A 19,267-nucleotide genomic window follows, 5' to 3' on the forward strand; every position below is an offset into this window, starting at 1 on the left:
AAAAAAAAAAAAAAAAAAAAAAGGCCTCATTAGGCCCTGAAATTCTGCCTGAAGAAACCTCTTACTGAATTTGAAAACCATAAAAAACCATTTCAGGTGAGCAAAAGGCTTATGGGTTTGTTTTGGGGTTTTTTTTTTTTTTTTAAGTCTCTGGCACAATGTATGTGGATTCGATTCTGCAAGCAGGCAGCAATAAGTATAAGCTAATTTCTGTCTATAAAAAGAATGATTTTTCAAAAAATCATTTTGTTGATGTGTGGAATAGATATAGATTATCACACACATCATTAAGTGGTAATGTGATGAATGATCACAAAATGAACAGTCTTATACCCAGCACACAGATCAGAACAAATTAACTATCAAGCACCTTCAATGCCCCCCCTCATGCCTCTTCGGATTATTATTGCCTCCTTCCTATAGAGAGGTAAGCACCCGTTGATTATCAACACCGTGGGAGATGTTTGTCTGATTTTGAACTTCTGTAAATGAAATTATATAGTATAATCTGTTGTATTATATTTGGAATCTGTTGTTTTTTGTAGAGGGAACTTTTTCATTATAAATCTTAGCATAGTAGTGTTGTTCTTTCTGCTTCCCATCAACAGTGTTCTTTTACTTAAAAAAAAAAAAAGAAAAGAAGAAGAAAGAAAGAAAGAAAGACTGATTTTTCCTGGCTGGTGGCTGAGCTCTGCAAGGCCAGATCCTTTATCTGCTTCTTTGGTACGAGGCACCGTTCAGGATTTATAAAATGTACAGGCCACTCTTGATATCTCCAGGAAGTTGGTTTGCTGGCTGGCGAGAGATCCTGGATGTGACAGAAATTAACAGCCTGTTGGCCTGCTAATTCTTTGGCTGTACATCCTCATAGAATGTAACGAGGTGACGAGGCTAGGCACAGTGGGTCACTCCTGTAATCCCAGCACTTTGGGAGGCTGAGGTGGGAGAATTGCTTGAGCCCAGGGGTTCAAAACCAGCCTGAGTAACATAGAGAGACCCTGTCTCTACAAAAAATTAGCCAGGTATGGTGGCACGCACCTGTGGGAGTTTGAGGCTGCAGTGAGCCAGGATCACACTACTGCCTTCCAGCCTGGGTAACAGAGGGGGTTCCTGTCTCAAAAAAAAAGGAATCAAGGTGACGCTACAACAGTTGTCCAAACACCAGGGTAATTGATGGAGCACTCCTGCTTTATCCCACTTGTGGACCAAGCAGTGCACATCTTTTGTCTTTAGGTGAATGAACTCTTGGTTCTAAAGTACTAATAAAAAAAAAAGGCCCTGAATGTGTATGCCATTCTTCTGAGCTTGGAATTGCCAACCCCAGGGTTTTCTCAGCTTCATGAATTCTTTTAGCTTCAGAAAGGTAATACAAAGCCAAAACTAGGGCAGGACCTTGGGAGGGATCTGGCCTGGGAAAATTCTAATTGATTCACATGCTGAGGTGGAGCTGGGATCTCAAGCCATATCTCAGGATATTTGCCCTTTCTGCACAGTCTGTGCCCCCCAAATCCTCAGGCCTTTAGATTTTGAAAAAATGTCTTTACTGTGTTCAGAAATACTTATCTCTGTGCTCTTAGGGACATGACTGATGGACTGCTGAGGAGGGAAATCTTAGCAGACAAGCAATAAGAACGTATTTCCTGAGATGTAGCCCAGGAGAGGAGCCTCCTTTCCCCTCTGGTTCTATACCTCTCTGGTTGATGATGATGGATATAGCAGAAAAAATGGGCAGGCCTCATGTTTCACTGTATCAAGTGTTATGGTTTGTGGCCTATTCATCTTATCTCCTTCCTTCCATCCAGCCATCCCCTCACCAGGTAATCTGACTCTGCCAAGTGCCAAGCACTATGAAGTTCAGAGAAGTTAAGTAACTGGTACAAGATCCACCCAGTGTTGAGTTCCATTTGTGTTTGGGGTAATCTAAGGTGATGGATGTATCCCAAGTCATTTGGATGCAGTAGAGTCTGGTTCCAGCGGGGAGGCCTCTGAATACAAGGAAGGATCTGGGTATAGGTCTAACAATGTCTGAGTTTCCTCTGTGAGATTCCAGAAGCAGAATCAAGATTGCTGTTTCCCTGGAGGATAAATTATAATGTCAGCATTCAGAAGCATCTCAGTTTGCATCTCTTGTCCCAAGAGGAGTTGGGCCTAACTTTGTAGGTTGAAGGATGTCACTTTGCCCCATGAATTTTACCCGCTGGATAAGGCTGTCCTGTTTAGGAGGTGCCTGTTTAGGAAGGCATCCTAAAGACTTTGTGATCATACAGATCCGATTAGAACCCCAGCTTTGTCTCTTAATTTCACATTCACTATCTCATTTTACAAAACCATTTGAGGCAGCTCTTAGCACTTGCCCCTGTGTGACCTTGGGCACATTACATATCTTCTCTGAACCTCATGTTTTATATCTGTAAAATGAGGATAATATAATAAGCTCCTGGAATTCGTGGATGGATTAAGTCACATGTACTAAGCATTAGCACAGTTCTGGGCACATAAGAGACACTTGTAAATATTGGTTTCATCTTTCACTTTTAATTAAAATGGAAACTTATCTACTCTCCTAAAAAGGAATTTATGAAGACTCTCATAAAGCTCTGAAAGCAATGAGTAGAGAGGGAGTGGTTGGGAAGATTTGCTCCATTCTGCGGTGCTTTTCTAAGGAAACACTGGCTTATGTCCAGCTTGGTTTTTCTGCCCCCCTTGGTGACTCTAGTTTAAGAGTGAGAGGTGGGTCAGTGGTGAGAGCTGAAGCTCTTAGCTGAAATAAAGACCATTCTGGTGTGCTTAGGGTTTTGCAATTGCTACACTCTCCATTTTGGCATTGAACTTGATTAAGACTCTTTTCAACATCCAAGATCGATTTGGAGTTTGGAGTTAGTTTTTATTTATGCAAACTCCAAGCTTTAGAAATATTGCCAGGCCTGCTGGAAGCTAGTGTGAAGTTAAAGCAGCAGGTTCCAGTTGTGGCTGCAACTGTGCTTTCTCAGAATGGCTGTTTGTTTCTGGGCGTTGGATCTTAGCCTCCCGTCGAGGCCTGGGTCTGAAGCTAATTTTACTCAGCTTAGGTGAAAACACCACCAGGGGTGGGTGGCCCAGAAAGAAAGAGGACCCTTTCTATTCCTGATCTATATTTATTTTGTGGCCAACTGGGCATAATTGACTAAAGATAACTGAATCCACCTGATAGGTGTTAAGCCATCTAGGCGTTGAGTTTTTGTTTGGGAGTATTTTTTTATTTTAAATTCCTCTAGCCTCTTTCTTCCTTTCTACCTCTTTGCTTTTCAACTTTGTTCCTCAGGCTTTAGAGCCAGAAAGAACAAAATTCAGATTCCTGGCTTTACCACTTGGTAGCTGTGGACCGTTGGGCAAGCATATCACTTCCCTGAGCCTCCTGTGTTCCTATTTGGAGATCGGAGGAAGGTCACAGGATGGTAGTGAGGCCAAAATTGGATGCAGTGTATGAAAACACCCAGGAGCCCTGAACACAGGCATGGAATTCAGTAAATTTTAGTGCTGTCCTCCCTTCATTCTCTGGGGTATCATTTTCCACATTATTCCAGGACATGCCTTCCTGCCTGGCTTCTAGGGTTAGGAGGGAACAGTTGTTTATTTGAAAGGGAAAAGGGAGAGAAGTAAGTGCTTTAGCGGGGGGATATAGAAGAGGCAGAAATGGTGGCTGGGAAAGGTGCTCAGAGAGTTTGAGGAAGGGAAAGGCCAGTTTACCTGTGAGACAGCAAGTAGAAGGGGCACAGCAGAGAAGGCAGGAATGCAGAGGCCATTGGAAATGCTTGGACCTTCAACCCAGGGGCACTGGGAGGCCACTGAACGCTGAGGCGTGATATGATTAGATTTGGTTGCTGGGTGGAGAATAGATGAGTTGATACAAGTGGCTCTGGGAATAGAATTTGAGTCATTTGGTCTTAAATCAGAAGACAGCCTAATCCAGGGATTCCCATACCTGACTTTCAATCGGAATCGCCAGAGGAGCCATTTCAAAATACGCATTTCCCAGCCCATCCCAGAGCTACTGAGCGAAAACCTCCAGGGACGTTAGGCATTTGAGGACCACTGCTTCTGTCCATGAAAAAATGGCTTCTTGATGGCATCACCTGGGGCAGAGTACTTAACTTCTTAAGGCAGCAGACCAAATCCTGCTTTTTGAATTTTGTGCTTCCACCAACACTAGTTGTGTTTCTAAAAGGACCCTTGACACCTTGTCCCCAGTGCACATCTCCAGCCCCGACAGGTGTTCCTGCCTGAGAGCCTTTGGAAGCTAATTAGATAAGCACAGGTGTGCCTAATGAATTCCTGCCGGACCACACGCTGTCCAGCTGGGAACAGCCCGGGAGTGAGGCCAAACGACCATATAAAGGCCCTATTCTGATGCTTTTTGCATCCTGTCTGCTGTGTTTTCGTTCCCCACGGTGAGGACAGTGTGTCCTGTCTCCTAAGGCCCTGTGAGCCAAGCTCAGCTACAACCTGGTGCCCCACATCTGACAACAGGGATTTCCACTCAAAGCGTGTGGCCCTTTGGGGCCTGGGGGTGATGAGTGGGACTAGAGCCAAGAAACCACAGGTAATTGGGCTTTTTCTAAGCTCTGTAATTCCCAGGTGGGTTTTTTAATATTCAGGGAGTAGCAAAGATACAAATATTCTAGAGCTAGTTTAGGCATACATTTTTTTTTCTAGACGTTTCTATGGAGCACTAATGTTGGTGATTATTTTGCAGGGAGAGGTAATGGAGGTAACAGGGACTTAGGGTTTTCATTTTGTACCTTTCTGCACTGTTTTGAAAAATTAAGATTATAAGCCATTTTTTAAAATCACCTTTTTCAAGACATAACATATATAGTAAAATGAACCCACTTTAATATGATTTGACAAGTGTATACACTCATATAACTACCACTTCCACAAATGAGATACAGAATTTTCTGTCACCCCAAAAGTTCCTTTGTGCCTTCTCCCAGTTCATCTCCCCACCCTCAGCCTCAGGCAACCGCCAATCCAATTTCTATATGGACCATTTTAATTTTTTTTCTGTATATTTTTCTGTGCTAAGGAAAAAAATTATAATGGAAATCTTAAAATGTGCAGAGGGAGGCAAGGTTTGGCCACTCTGAGGAATCCCTCTTACTAGCTACAAAGTTGTAGGTAAGGGGGAGGTGTGTGTGTGTGTGTGTGTGTGTGTGTGTGTGTGAAACTGGCAGTGTTTTCCCCTTGTGGGGAGAGGGGGGAATGAGAAAACAATATTCAGGGGAGGCTGTTTAAAATAAAGTTAAAAGTTTAGATAATTTTTTTAAAATAGGAAAATGGAAGTAAATATGTCATGGGAGTATGGGTTATTGTTTTATTTGCTTGTTTTCTGTCATGTGCTTATCGTTTTTATTACAGGAAGAGTTAACTTTTTTTTTTGAAAAGCAGTTTAATGCTTACCCGACTATAAGGAGAAACTGACAACAAATAGGAGTAGAACAAGAGTTGAGAGTAAGCTGTGTGAGACTTCCTCCACGTTATGACTAAATCCAAAAGGTCAAAAATTTCCTTTGAGCAGGGGCTTTAGTTCCCTGTGTGGATGGAAAAATACCTTTGATATCACTTTATAAAGCCTTTTAATTTAAATGTTCATTAACATGAGCTAAATTAGGTGGTGTGGTGGTGCTATTTTTAGAAAATGCACAAAGAATTAGAGGCTTGCTAAGTGCTTCCATCCGTTTTCTGACATGACAGAAAACAAGCAAACAGAACAACCCATAATCCCATGACATATTTACAGCTAACAGGTGATGCTGAGTGGTACAGAGCAAACCACAGGAGGGTGTAACTAAGGTTAGTAACAAAGCGTCCTGTTTCCCTTGCTTGCCTGATGGGAACCACCTGGAGCTCTTGTTAAATCTGCAGATTCTCAGGCCTTTCCCCAGACCTTTTGAATCAAGTTCCAGGGGCTTCTTCTGATGAGGCAAGTTTAGAAAAATGCTGAGCAATGCTTTGCTTTATAGACTTTGCACACTTCTAAGTAGGAAGGTCATGGTGAATTTTTCTCCACCCAAGCAAGGGACAAATCTTTTTAACTTATTTGGGAGTTGGGGCCTGGCCTCTCTCAACAGATATGTATATATTTATTTGCATAAGGTACTTGGATTTTAGATTGCTGCGGGATTTCTATGCATATGTAAGTAAGGTGCTAATTTTAAGTAGCAACCTCTGCTCCTTAAATTTTATGCAGTTCTTATAAGATTGAGGGAATGCAATGCAGAGCATATGAATGGTGGCAAGTCAGAGTTTTTCTTGTGGTTTGTGTGGGACCTGTTTTCTCTGTATAGTCCAGATTTGAATAATTTTGTAGGCCTTGGGTTGTTTTTGTTTACTTGTTTATTCATTTCATAATTTATTGTCTTATGAGTAAATCGCTGTGCTATGAGTAAATACAAGTAGCTCAGCCTGTGTCTCTTGTCCTCTAAAAGAAAGAAAGATAAAAACGTTTCTTAAAGTAATTATAGTATTCAGACTGATCCTAAAATTCATGTGGAAATGCAAGGGACCCAGAGTAGCCAAAACAATCTTGGACATGAAGAACAAAGTTGGAGGACTCATACTTTCCAGTTTCAAACTTAGTACAAATCTACTGTAATCAAGATAGTTAAGTACTCGCATAGAGATAGATATATAGATAAATGGAAAGAATCGAGAGTCCAAAAATAAACCCTTCATGGCCAACCAGTACAGTTTAATTGGGAAAGAATACTGTTTTCAACAAATAGTATGGAGACAACAGGATTTCACATGCAAAAGAATGAATTTAGACCTTTATTTCATACCATATTAAAAAATTAACTCAAAATAGATCATAGACATAATGTGAGAGCTAAAACTGTAAAAATTTGTAGAAGAAAATATCATAAATCTTTATGACCTTGGGTTAGACAATGGTTTCTTATATAAGATGCCAAAAGACCAAGCAATGTAAGAAAAAATGGTAAGTAGGACTTCACTAAAATAAACTGTTGTGCTTCAAGAGAGGAAAAAAAAAAAAAAAGGCTGGGCATGGTGGCTCATGCCTGAAATCCTAATGCTTTGGGAGGCCAAGGTGGGAGGATTGCTTGAGCCCTGAGTCCAAGACCAGCATGGGCAACACAGCGAGACTTCATGTCTCTTAAAAAAAAAAAAAAAAAAAAAAAAAAAAATCAAAAGAATTAGCTGAGTGTGGTGGTGTGTGCCTGTAGTCCCAGCTACTGGAGAGGCTGAGGATCACTTGAGCTCGGGAGTTCAAGGCTAGAGTGAGCCGAGATCACACTGCTGCACTCCAGCTTGGAGAACAGGGCAAGATGCTGTATCAAACAAATGAACAAAAAAAAACAGAATGGGAGAATATTTTTGCAGATGATATATTTGGTAAGAAACCTTTATGCAGAATATGTAACGAACTTACAATTCAGCAATTTAAAAAATATTTAAAACTTGGCAAATGATTTGAATAGACATTTCTCCAAAGAAGATACACAAATGGTCAAGAAGCACATGGAAAGATGCTTGACATTACCAGTCATTAGAGAAATGCAAGTCAAAACCATAGTTAGATGCTGTTTCATACTCACTAGGATGGCTATAATCTACAAGAGATAATAACAAGTGTTGACAAGGAAGTGAAGAAATTGGAGCCCTCACACTTGGCTGGTGAGATTTTTTCCCCCCTGCTCCCAAGATGGAGTCTTGCTCTGTCATCCAGGCTGGAGTCCAATGGCGTTATCACGGCTCACTGCAACCTCTGCCTCCCGGGTTCAAGCAATTCTCCTGCCTCCGCCTCCCGAGTAGCTGGGATTACAGGCACGTACCACAACACCCAGCTAATTTTTGTATTTTTACTAGAGATGGGGTTTCACCATGTTTGCCAGGCTGGTCTCGAACTCCTGACCTTGTGATCCGGCTGCCTCAGCTTCCTAAAGTGCTGGGATTCAGGTGTGAGCCACTACGCCCGGCCAAGATTTTAATATGATGTGGTCACTTTGGAAAACAAGTTGGCAGTTCCTCAAAATGTTAAACAGTCATATGACCCAGTAATTCTGCTCCTACGTATATTCCCAAGAGAAATGCACATCTACTGATGAATTGCTAAATAAATGTGGTATAGTGACACAATTGAATATTATTTGGCAGTAAAGAGGAATGAAATACTGACATATGATACAATGTGGATGAAAATATGCTAAGTGAAGCCAGTCATTTGTGGTTTCATTTATAGTAAATAAGCAGAATAGATAAAACAAGAGAAACAAAGTAGATTAGTGGTTGCCAGTGTCTGAGAAGAGGGGAGAATGAGGACTAATTGCTGGGTTTCTTTTGGGGGTGATGAAAATGTTCTGAAATTAGATAGTGATGATGGTTGCAAAACTGTTCGTATGCTAAAAACCACTGAGCTGTACAGTTTAAAAGTTGAATTTTATGGTATGTGAATTATATCTCAAGCCTGTTACGAATTTTAAACTCCCAAAACTATTCCTCAAAGCATTTTGGGCATAAAGATCAAAAGAAGGATTTCAGAGGGTAGAGATATTATTTCTAGGTTGGGTGGTAGATTGAGAATTTGTGAACGAGGTGTGTTTGAGCTGAGTGGTTTTTAAGGAAGGTGAACACTTAGATATGTAGCTGTCACCAAAAGGAAGAGTTTTGAGTCACAGAATTCAGCATGAGGCAAGCTCAGGAAATCAAGAATATCTTCAGGAGGGAAGTTGTAGTTCAGCTTAGCAGTTGTACAGAGTTTGTGAAAAATTCAATCCAGAATTTAATTGGAAAGGTGAGCTGTGCCCAGAGCAGAGGGACCTTGGAGTGCAAGGAATTCTGTCTAATTTTGTCAGCTATAGGGAGTGGGTAAAAAATGATAGGCCTCAAGAGTTGTGTATTAGGAAAATTGACAGCTCAGCCTTTGCATTAGCTAGAAGGAGGGAGCCCACCTGTGGAAGTACCCCCTTAGGAGTCTCTTGCCATCAGCTTGAGAAGAAGGGTTTCCTGTCCTAAATTATCTAAAACTGGAATTATTTTGGTAAAATTCTGGGCCTTCTGATACCAACTTGGTGAATTTGAAAGTCCTCACACAAATATTATTCTACTTCATTTTCTGGGAAAATAAATCTGTTTCCTAGTAAAGAACTGTCTGGGGCTGCTGAACAGTGGTGTTTGGACCCTCACTCAACCAATCCCGTGTACGGCATCTCCTTTTTGTTCTATTCCTCGCCACCGGTGTTGTTGTTATTTTTCTCTTCCCTTCTCTGTTTCCTCTCTTCCTTTCTACCCCAACTGGATGTACTTTCTCCCTGTCCCTCAGCTTTACCTGCTCACCTCCAATGGTAAGACAGTATCAGAGAAAATTACCAGTATTTGTGCAACATAAAGTTGGATGAAAACTGTATTAGAGAAAACAGCGTGCAGAAACCTTTCCATGAAACATAAACGGACACATGACATGTCGGCCATGTTAAATAACTTTAATGGAAAAATATGCTAAATGTGATAAAGTTCTTTTCTAAGTAAACTTAATATAAAAGTAATTGGGGTATAGAGGAGACTCACCGTAAGTATTCTCAAGCCTGTAACTTCCAGAGCTCATGAAAATTTCAGCATTCCTATTTGTGACTTGCTATGAAACTCTTTTCTGCTATTTTGATGTCTCCTGTTTTGGTGTCCTGAATAGCAAACTTACGACCCTGATTATGGCTCAAGCCGTGGATTATGAAATGGTTACCACATTCCTGAGATATTAGGAACTAAAAGGTTGTCGTATTTTCATATGTTTATAATGAGGCTATCTAACTTATACCAGTTACCAAATTTCTTTTCTTTTTTTTTTTTTGAGATGGAGTCTCGCTGTCACTCAGGCTGGAGTGCAATGGCATGATCTCAGTTCAGCTCACTGCAACCTCCGCCTTCCGGGTTCAAGTGATTCTCCTGCCACAGCCTCTCGAGTAGCTGGAATTATGGGCGCCCACTACCACACCCAGTGAAGTTTTTTTGTATTTTTAGTAGAGATGGGGTTTTGCCATGTTATCCAGGTTGGTCTTGAACTCCTGGCCCCAGGTGACCTGCCTGCCTCGGCCTCCCAAAGTGCTGGGGTTACAGGCATGAGCCACCGCCTGGCCCAAATTTATCATTTCTGTCAAACACTTGATCTTGGATTGCATTAAAAAACACATAGCATATTGATAAGGACATTTAAAAATCGGGCGGGGCACAGTGGCTCACATCTGTACTCCCAGCACTTTGGGAGGCCAAAGTGGGCTGATCACCTGAGGTCAGGAGTTTGGACCTGCCATGGACAACATGGCAAAACCCCTATCGCTACTAAAAATACAGAATAACTGGGTGTGGTGGTACGCACCTGTAACCCCAGCTCCTTGGGAGGCTGAGGCAGGAGAATCACTTGAACCTGGGAGGCAGAGGTTGCAGTGAGCTGAGATCACGCCACTGCACTCCAGCCTGGGCGACAGAGCGAGACTCCATCTCAGAAAAAAAAAAAAAAAAAAAAAAAAAAAAAAAAAAAAAAAATACCGTAGGCATTTTTTTCCAGGTTAGATTTTTTCCTGAGATAAGTATGTGCAAACAATTAACACTGTTACAGTGTGAACGTCAGGATGGAGTTATCCAAAACTCAGAAGAAGCCTTTTTCTTTAAAGAGTTTGTTAAGTTTTTTGTTTGTTTTTTGGGGTGTGGGGGTATGAGGGAAAGAGCATGGTGTTAATAGGATGGCTAAAGGGCAGTAGGTTGGGTTTTTTGTTCCATTCAAGTGAGTGTTAAAGTTGTGAGGAGACCTAGTGTTGACAACAAATGCTGTGATATTCTGAGAGGGAGGGAAGCTCAGACCTGGGCCAGGTTTGCATCAGGAGGTCCATTTTTGAGTCTTGGCTCCATTACTTACTGTTTACCTGAGCCATGTTGCCACTCTTCCTGAGCCTGAGGTTTTTCAACATAAAATGGGGAATTTGAAAGGTCAAATAAATTAACTCATAAGATTTGTGTTGTCTGGTTTATTATAAATGTTGAGTCCTGTGGAGACTTCAGAGATTTTACCATTCGTATTTTTATGGTATATAGAACAGCTTAAAACTCCCCCTTTGGTGTAAGTATAGTATATAGAGGTATAATGTTCTGAATAAATTACTTCAATCGTAGTTTGTGAAACCTAATTATAGCTGATACTCTGGAAATGTAACTGAGTTGTAGTCCAGAAGTTTATGCTCAAGGTGGTGCTGTTTCTCCATAAATCTGATGATGTTTTACATTTTATCTATCTGTTCCAAATTAAGTAAATTACTGGATATATGCTTAGGGCCATTTCTGCCTTCCACAGTCCCCAGGCCACCCAAAATCATGCTGTAGAAATGTGTATTTCTACATTGGGTGGGGTGAGACCCCACCCAAAATCATGTCGTAGAAATGTGTATTTATCCCATATTCACTGGAACACACGTGGGAGCTAATTGTTGAGTATACCAGTGGACCTGTTACATTTTGGAAGATGTTTGTTAATACTTTAGATATTACAGCTTGCATTTTGTATTTTACAGTCAGTTTGTTTTTAGGTCAGAAATATTTGAAAAGCTTGTAAGCCCTGGCTCCTAATGGAATAAAGGACCTAATGTAGTTCTTCTGCAAACTGATTACAAGGGAAAATACTCATTTCGAACTTATTTTGCTCATAATCTCTATCCGGACCGCCATATTAATCATTTCCTACTTCTTGTCAGAAACCAGACATGCATTTCATAGATGTGGTCATTGTGTGTTTGATGTGAATTGTTTTGTTTTGTTTTTAGATCCGGGGATTTCTGTCACGGTTTGATAACGTCCTTCCTGTCAGCCTGGCATTTGACAAATGTACAGCTTGTTCTTCCAAAGTAAGTCATTTTGTATTGGAGGGACTTGTTTTTAAAAGTGAGCTGATCAACATTTGACCACAGCCTCACCAGCTAGAGCCACCGAAACCAACTAAGAGCTTTTTGTGGGGGAAGGGTGGGGTCTAAACACTCAGAAAGGACTTTGTTTTCATGGATCCATATTCATTCTCACAGTAGTTTAAAACCAGCCTGAGAAAATGTGTAGGGAGATGAGTTAGAATATTTCAACTCTGTATCAATACTTACATCATGCTAATTTTGTCTTGAATTTGAACTTTACTGCTCTTTGTTCCTCCCCAGAGGGTTCCCTCCTAGCAGGGACCCTCACAGAGCAATTTTTTAAAGCATTACTCTGAGAGTGAGGCAGCCCTGGCTATGCGTCTTCTGCAGATCCACATAATTACAAAGAAAAAGTAAACAGAGATTAGGGGTCTGGATGGGGAGCCACTAAAAGGGCCCCTTCAGCTTTGATCTTTCCAGAAGCTCTAAAAATAGAGCCGGTATGTTAGCCATCATAATGGGAAACGGCTGATATATTGCAAAACCACAGTGATGGCATCTCATGTTTTAATAGGCTTTCAGATACCATCTGAGTGACTTTTACATGTTCACTATATGTGATAGCTGATTTCCTTTCAAGTGTCCCTTTCAGCCTTCTAATGCCCAGTGACTTGACCTGGGCTTTTAAGGCTCATGATTGCTGATAAGTAAAGATTTTCATGTTGAAGTGCTATACAAAATAATGTTGTTGGCCACTAATCCCCAACTGTGGCTTCTCAGTTATAATTTGGGACTACTTTTCTGTGTAGCCTTCATCCGTCTGCCACTGTGGAAGAAAGAGAATTCTAGGGACGTTTTTCTCTATTCTGAGTTGACAAGCTTCCTTTGAAAACTGTACTTGGGCTATATTTTATGGGAAGCACAATCCTGACCAGTTTCTCTAAAAAATCGGATGTAGAATTGACAAGCAATGTTGATAAATTTGGTTACATTTAGATGGTCAAAAATTTAGACTAATTATTTTCTTTTTGCTTCCAAAGTAAATTAAACCCATTTTATTATGCATCCCAAGTGCCTATGTTGAGATTTCAGGCTTAGACTTTGTTAGTAGTTACCCATGAGCCCATTCTTTCTATAGTTTCCTTTAAGGTATATCTGTTCAAGCCAGGGCCTCAAGGATGTCTGTCTGCATGCACCTCCATCTTCAGAAATGCAAGTTTTAGGATTATATACTACATCTTTAGTGGAGTAGATTTTTTTTTTTTTTCTTTGAATGGTTGAGCTAACTGGTCTCAAAATAACTTGGCAGTATTAATTTTCATACCGAAATCATTTGGCACAGGTGCCAGAAGGTTTTCTATAGCTTTATGTTGGTCTGGCTAGTCAATGAAATATAATTGGGTTCTCTAAGTGAAATGCAAACACTCATTCTTTTTTGTTCTATTTCTAATTAAATTAGCCTTTGAGATACTGTTTATAAAAGAATCACAAGCATACCAACTAACTGGGCATTCCTTATATACTTTAAAAGAGAATAGCTTAGCATTTTTCTTTCACACATTGTAAGCTTTAAATCAAATACAGGTATCACTTTTTTGTTAGCAAAATTATTTCCTCTTGGTGATTATTCTGAGAGTCCTGCTTTACATAAACATATCGGACGATTTAATACAAACTGACTTGGATTTTTACAGCTGTGCTATTCCCATAGCGATCACTTTTCATGTGGTCTGGGTATTAAATTTCTTTTGTGCTGGAAAGGTTGCTTCATTGGTGCACGTATTTCCTTACAGTAGAAATGCAGCATTTACTTACTCGGCTACCTTCTTTATTCGCTTAGGAGATTGTCATTCTCTATTATCTGCAAACCCAACATTAATACTTTAAAATGACAAATCCAATTACATTTTCATTTCTTTGTATGTGAATTTTTCTTAATGTATATTTAGCATAATACATTTTATACAGAGTCATGTCATAGTTGTTATTGTTTCAAAAGATTCTTTGGGGCTAAAATGACTTTTAAAATGTTTCCTTTGACATTCATGAAGTAATTTTTTCCTTTGGTAGTTTTCAGTATGTTTCCTCCTCCCCACCAGGATCAAGGCCATGCTTGTGTCTTGATTTAACCACAAATAGAGACAGATTGGGGAAGTAGAATAAGTTCTGCTGGATAGTAAAACACTTGTTCATTACCTTATTTATTAAAAACAAAGCAATACCGTTATATACATACATATAGAGAGAGAGAGAGAGAGAGAGCACGCGTACACACGAGCGAGAGCTTTCTGTGTAGCCTGAGGTGGGGAAGAATACAGTGCTTTGCTTCTAAAGCAGAAAAGTTGGAACATTTACCCACAAATCATTTCTTATCCTATTTGATCTTAGGTTGGCACATAAGGAGGTGAATTGTTCCATCTTAGGGGAAAAATACTGAAGAATGGTGGGGAGAGGTGGGTGGTGAGGAGTCACTTTCATTCCAGTTTCTACTTACTGTCTTGCAGAACTTTCTAAACAGATGGTATTTGTCAATGAAATTTCAAAAGACCTTATTTGAAGTTTATATGAGTTGCTCTTTACTTCTACAAAGGAAATCCAAGCTAACCTAGAGTATTGTGGCATTACTACCAGAGGGAAAAGTACAATTTTTAAAATCAATATTCCTGGAAGACTTTCCTGTAGTGCTTTAAATTACTTTGTTATTGTTAGACTTTCACCTAAATATTTTTTGGCAGTAGAGTATTTTTGGGTAACTTTCTATTTGATATAATTTTAAGCTTAATAGAAACATTGCAAGAATAGTACAAGGAACTCCAGTATGCACTTTACCCACATTCATCTATTGTTAACATTTTGCCCCGTGCATATGTGCTGTCCTCCTCCAAACCCTCCTCCTTCCCTTCCCCTCCCCCATTTTTTTCTTGAAATTTTGAGAGTAATTTGGAGACATTGTGATCCTTTACAACTGAATGCTTCAATGTAAATTCCAAAGAACAAAGACATTCTCTTACCTAAACACAATACCCTTTTACCCTTATCAAATTCAGGCAGTTTAATGTTTGCACAATACTATTTTGTAATCCACAGTCTGTGTATTCAATGTTGTTGTTTATACCAGTTAATGTTCATTATAGGTTTTTTCCTCCCAGACCAGGCAAACATTGCATTTAGTTGTCGTGTCTCTGGCTTCCTTCAATCTGGAAAAGTTACTTCATCTTCCTTTGTCTTTCTTTGGTGTTTTGATATTTTGCCAGTTATTTTTGTAGAATTTCCCTCAATGTGGATTTGTCTGATGTTTCCCTATGATTTGATGCAGGTTATGAATTTTTGGTAGGAATACCAAAGAAGTGATGCTGTCTCCTCATGTCAGGAGTTATATATATTATATCCCTTTTGGTGATGCTACTTTTTTGTTTTCCGTATTTCTGACTACCTTCAACAGTGAGAAACCTGCGATCTTAGCTCGCTACAGTCTCCATCTGCCTCCCAAGTTCAAGTGATTCTCCTGCCTCAGCTCCCCAAATAACTGGGATTACAGGCGCTTGCCGCCATGCCTGGCTAATTTGTTGTATTTTTAGTAGAGACAGGGTTTCATTCTGTTGGCTCAGGCTGGTCTCTAACTGCTGACCTCGTGATCCGCCCGCCTTGGCCTCCCAAAGTGCTGGGATTACAGGCGTGAGCCACTGCGCCCAGCCCTATCCTAGATATATTTACTCACTTGCTGAAGTCTAGAATACACAGGAAGTAGTTTCAAAATTGCTAGCCCATACTACTACAGAAAATAAACCTAGAATCTAGAGTTCCTATTTGTGTGTAGTTCTTTTATTCTAGGTAAAATTTCTATATGGTGAAATGTATGAATCTTAGAACAACTCTAAGTTTTAACAAATGTATACACCCATGTAACCCATACTCTTCGCATCAAGATATTAGAGTTCTGCCATCACTCCAGAAAGTTCCAAGGTACCCTTTCCCAATCAATTCTGGGGGAAGGGGAAGTATGTTGTATATTATGACTAGTCCTTCTTCTTTTTTTTTTTTTTTTTTTTTTTTTTTTTTTTTGAGGCAGAGGCTCTCACTCTGTCGGCCGGGGCCTGGAGTGCAGCTGGCCGGATCTCAGCTCAGCTGCAAGCCTCCGCCTTTCCCGGGTTTACGCTTCTCCTGCCTCAGCTCCCGAGTAGCCTGGTGGACTACAGGCGCCGCCACTTCGCCCGGCTAGTTTTTGTATTTTTTAGTAGAGACGGGGCTTCACCGTGTTAGCCAGGATGGTCTCGATCCCCCGACCTCATGATCCGCCCGTCTCGGCCTCCCAAAGTGCTGGGATTACAGGCTTGAGCCACCGCGCCCGGCGACTAGTCCTTCTCTATAAGGAGTAAAGCTAGGCACCTTCAGGTGTTCTATGCAATAATAGCCTTGTTTCTGGGACCCAGAAGTTGACCAAAACCTTTTTTCAGACCTGCAGAGTCAGGAGCAGGACTGTGCTGGAGGAGACTGCATGCAGAGTATTCTTGCTCTTATTGCACAATTCTGTTGCAACCTTTGTGATATTGCAGGAACAGCCTGTTATGAAGAATCAGGCTCCAAACTTGGTTTGCATACCATCTGGGACCCGCGCAGATGTAGCAAGATGTGCCCAGAAACCTGATCTTGAGATTTTAGTGATTAGCAACCCTAATAATACACTCATTCTGGTGTTGCCTGTGCAGTAGGTTCTTCTGTTGATGGGTTATGATTAAACTCCTCAAAGTGACTTGCTATTAGCTTTCTGTGTGTATCTGGGCATATGTCTTGAAGAGTGATAGGGTAAGGGTTGGGTAGGAATAATAAATGTCAGCTGGTATATCATACTTTGTTTTGGCCTTTGTCATAGCCAGCTTGCCCATTCATTTTTTGATATTATATAATCCTACCTTTCTTCTATCATATTTTCTTGTTACTTATGAAGCATGAAAGGCTAGGCATGGTGGCTCACACCTGTAATCCCAGCACTTTGCAGGGCTGAGGTGCGCAGATCCCCTGAGCCTAAGAGTTCGAGATCAGCATGGGCAACATGGTGAAATCCTGCCTCTACAAAGAATACAAAAATTGGCCAGGTGTGGTGGCACATGCCTGTAGTCCCAGCTACTTGAGGGACTGAGGTGGGAGGATCCCTTGAGCCCAGGAGGTTGAGATCATGCCATGGCACTCTAGCCTGGGTGACAGAGCAAGTCATGCTCATGCCTCCAAGCCCCCACCAAAAAGAAGCATGAAATACCAAAAGTCAACTTAGCTACTTAAATGGGGTGTGTGTTTGTTTTTGATGGAGTTTCTTTCTGTTGCCAGGCTGGAGTACAGTGGCATGATCTCAGCTCACTGCAGCCTCCGCCTCCTGGGTTCAAGTGAATCTCCTGCCTCAGCCTCCTGAGGAGCTGGGACTACAGGCATGTGCCACAACGCCCAGTTAATTTTTGTATTTTTAGTAGAGACAGGGTTTCACCATGTTGGCCAGGATGGTCTCAATCTCTTGACCTTGTGATCTGCGCACCTTGACCTCCCAAAGTGCTGGGATTACAGGTGTGAGCCACCGTGCCCGGCCAGCTACTTAAATGTTTTTTAAGAGAAACCTCTGTGCCGAAGCAACTTGTCACCTAAGGGCTTTGCAAATGCACCACTTGGAAGACAGGCAAATCATAGATTTGAAAGGAAGGGTTAAATTGTTACCATGTGTCTGTTAGCAGACATTCATTTAATTCAACTGACATTTGAGTCCCTGCTGTGTGCCAGAGATACAAAGATGATTAAAATAGCCACTGTCCTCAAGGAACACTGTCCAGAGGGTGAGGCAGACTCATAAGTCAGTAATGATCTGTTCCGTTGTGAAATGCCCTACAGCAAGGTCTGTCCTCTTGTTATGGCATCCCAATACCAATTAATTTTGTAAATGTGGATGACCGGGGAAGGCCTTGCAGAGGATGACTTCTGAGTTGATGTTAAAGGGTCAAGTAGGAGTTTCTAGAAACACCTGGGGGAGAGAACACGAGGAATTCCAGGCGGTGGAGAATTGCATGTATAACAGCCAGAGACAACAAGACATGGCACAGTTATGAAGTTGCTCAGTAGAGCAGTTGTGGCTGAGCCTGGGATAACCAATTTTCTGCAAATCGTCCTCTTGTCTTTGCGAGTGCTGTTCTAATTGTGACCATCCTTAGAGTTGGAATCTGGTATATGTTGTCTAATGCTTAAAGCTGCTGCTTTGAATTTTACAATTCCATGTAAAACTCTTGCTCACCTAGCACCGAGCTTTTTAGGGGGTTTCCTAGCCTAAGGAATCCAGCAGCTGCAGCAGGGTGGTGTGGAAGTCAGGAAGTCAGGGGATTTCCAGGGTCCTGGCTCTGCATCCCTTGCTGCACTGCCAAGTGACCACAAGCAAGGTGCTCCCCCACTCTGCCCGCCTCCATTTCTTTTCTTCAATGAGTCAGTTGAATGAGATAAGTTCTGGCTCTCTGTTGACACTTTATTAGCTTTTATATTTTATATTTCCTTTATTTCACAAGCAATGGATTGTTAATTGCAGAAAAATCAGAAAACATATTTAAGAAAGAAAATAACCACGATCCAGCCATTTAGATCACTGTTAATTGGTGATGTCGACACTTCTTGACGTAAAATATATATGTATATGTATATAGCTATACATAGACATCATTTTTCCCTGAACATTCCTACTATAAGGGATTTATGGGGCTGTATTGAGGATACTCCCTGCTTCTCAGATTTGATAGGGTTTTAAATCTCAATCATTTACAAGGACTGGCCAGAGCCCAATCGGAAGAGCTCTCCACAGCCTGTGCCAGGAATCTTTGCATACAGCTTCTCAGTGGCAAATATTACTCAAAACTGGGCCACAGCCAGATTTTCCTTCTCCTTTCCAAAAGGGATATAAATCTCTGATTTGGAAAATGATGAGTAACCCCCAGGTTCTCTTTTCCTATCTCATTTACCCAGCAAGGCCTCAAATCTTCTATTTTAATGTGTGATGGATTCCATATGTATGGTTGTGTGGTGTAAAATGTATCCCACATCTTGTCCTTAGCAACTAGTGTTTTCTCCAATCTCTAGAACTGCTTGGCTCCCAAAAGGAGATGGAATATACAGCCAGAGCTGGTGAGGAGTATTTAGCTACAAGCCTTAACCTCAGAACTCTTGGCTCTTCACCGCCTTGAAAAACCTTGGACGTTTCTCCCTTTGCTTCTATTTCCTCATCCATAGAGTGGGGAAAATATTTTCTGTTTCCCAGGGAAATTACAATGGCTGACGTGTATCCAGTTCCCTGTGGCCAAGTACCAAGGCCTTTGCCCACTCCTGGGACTGGTGTTGACATCAGAAATAAGAAAACAAAG

General features: G+C 41.1%; 1 protein-coding gene across 1 annotated transcript in view; it reads left to right on the top strand.

Moving 5' to 3' along the window:
- ATG7 (autophagy related 7) overlaps positions 1-19,267 on the top strand; it is a 288,133-nt gene that overhangs the window by 101,920 nt on the left and 166,946 nt on the right. Inside the window, exon 16 of the mRNA XM_017858252.1 lies at positions 11,808-11,888. Coding sequence (XP_017713741.1) covers positions 11,808-11,888 — 81 coding nt within the window. The remainder of the gene's footprint in view (positions 1-11,807; positions 11,889-19,267) is intronic.

This window comes from Rhinopithecus bieti, unplaced genomic scaffold, assembly GCF_001698545.2.
Source record: "Rhinopithecus bieti isolate Rb0 unplaced genomic scaffold, ASM169854v2 scaffold_48368, whole genome shotgun sequence".
Classification (NCBI taxonomy): domain Eukaryota; kingdom Metazoa; phylum Chordata; class Mammalia; order Primates; family Cercopithecidae; genus Rhinopithecus; species Rhinopithecus bieti.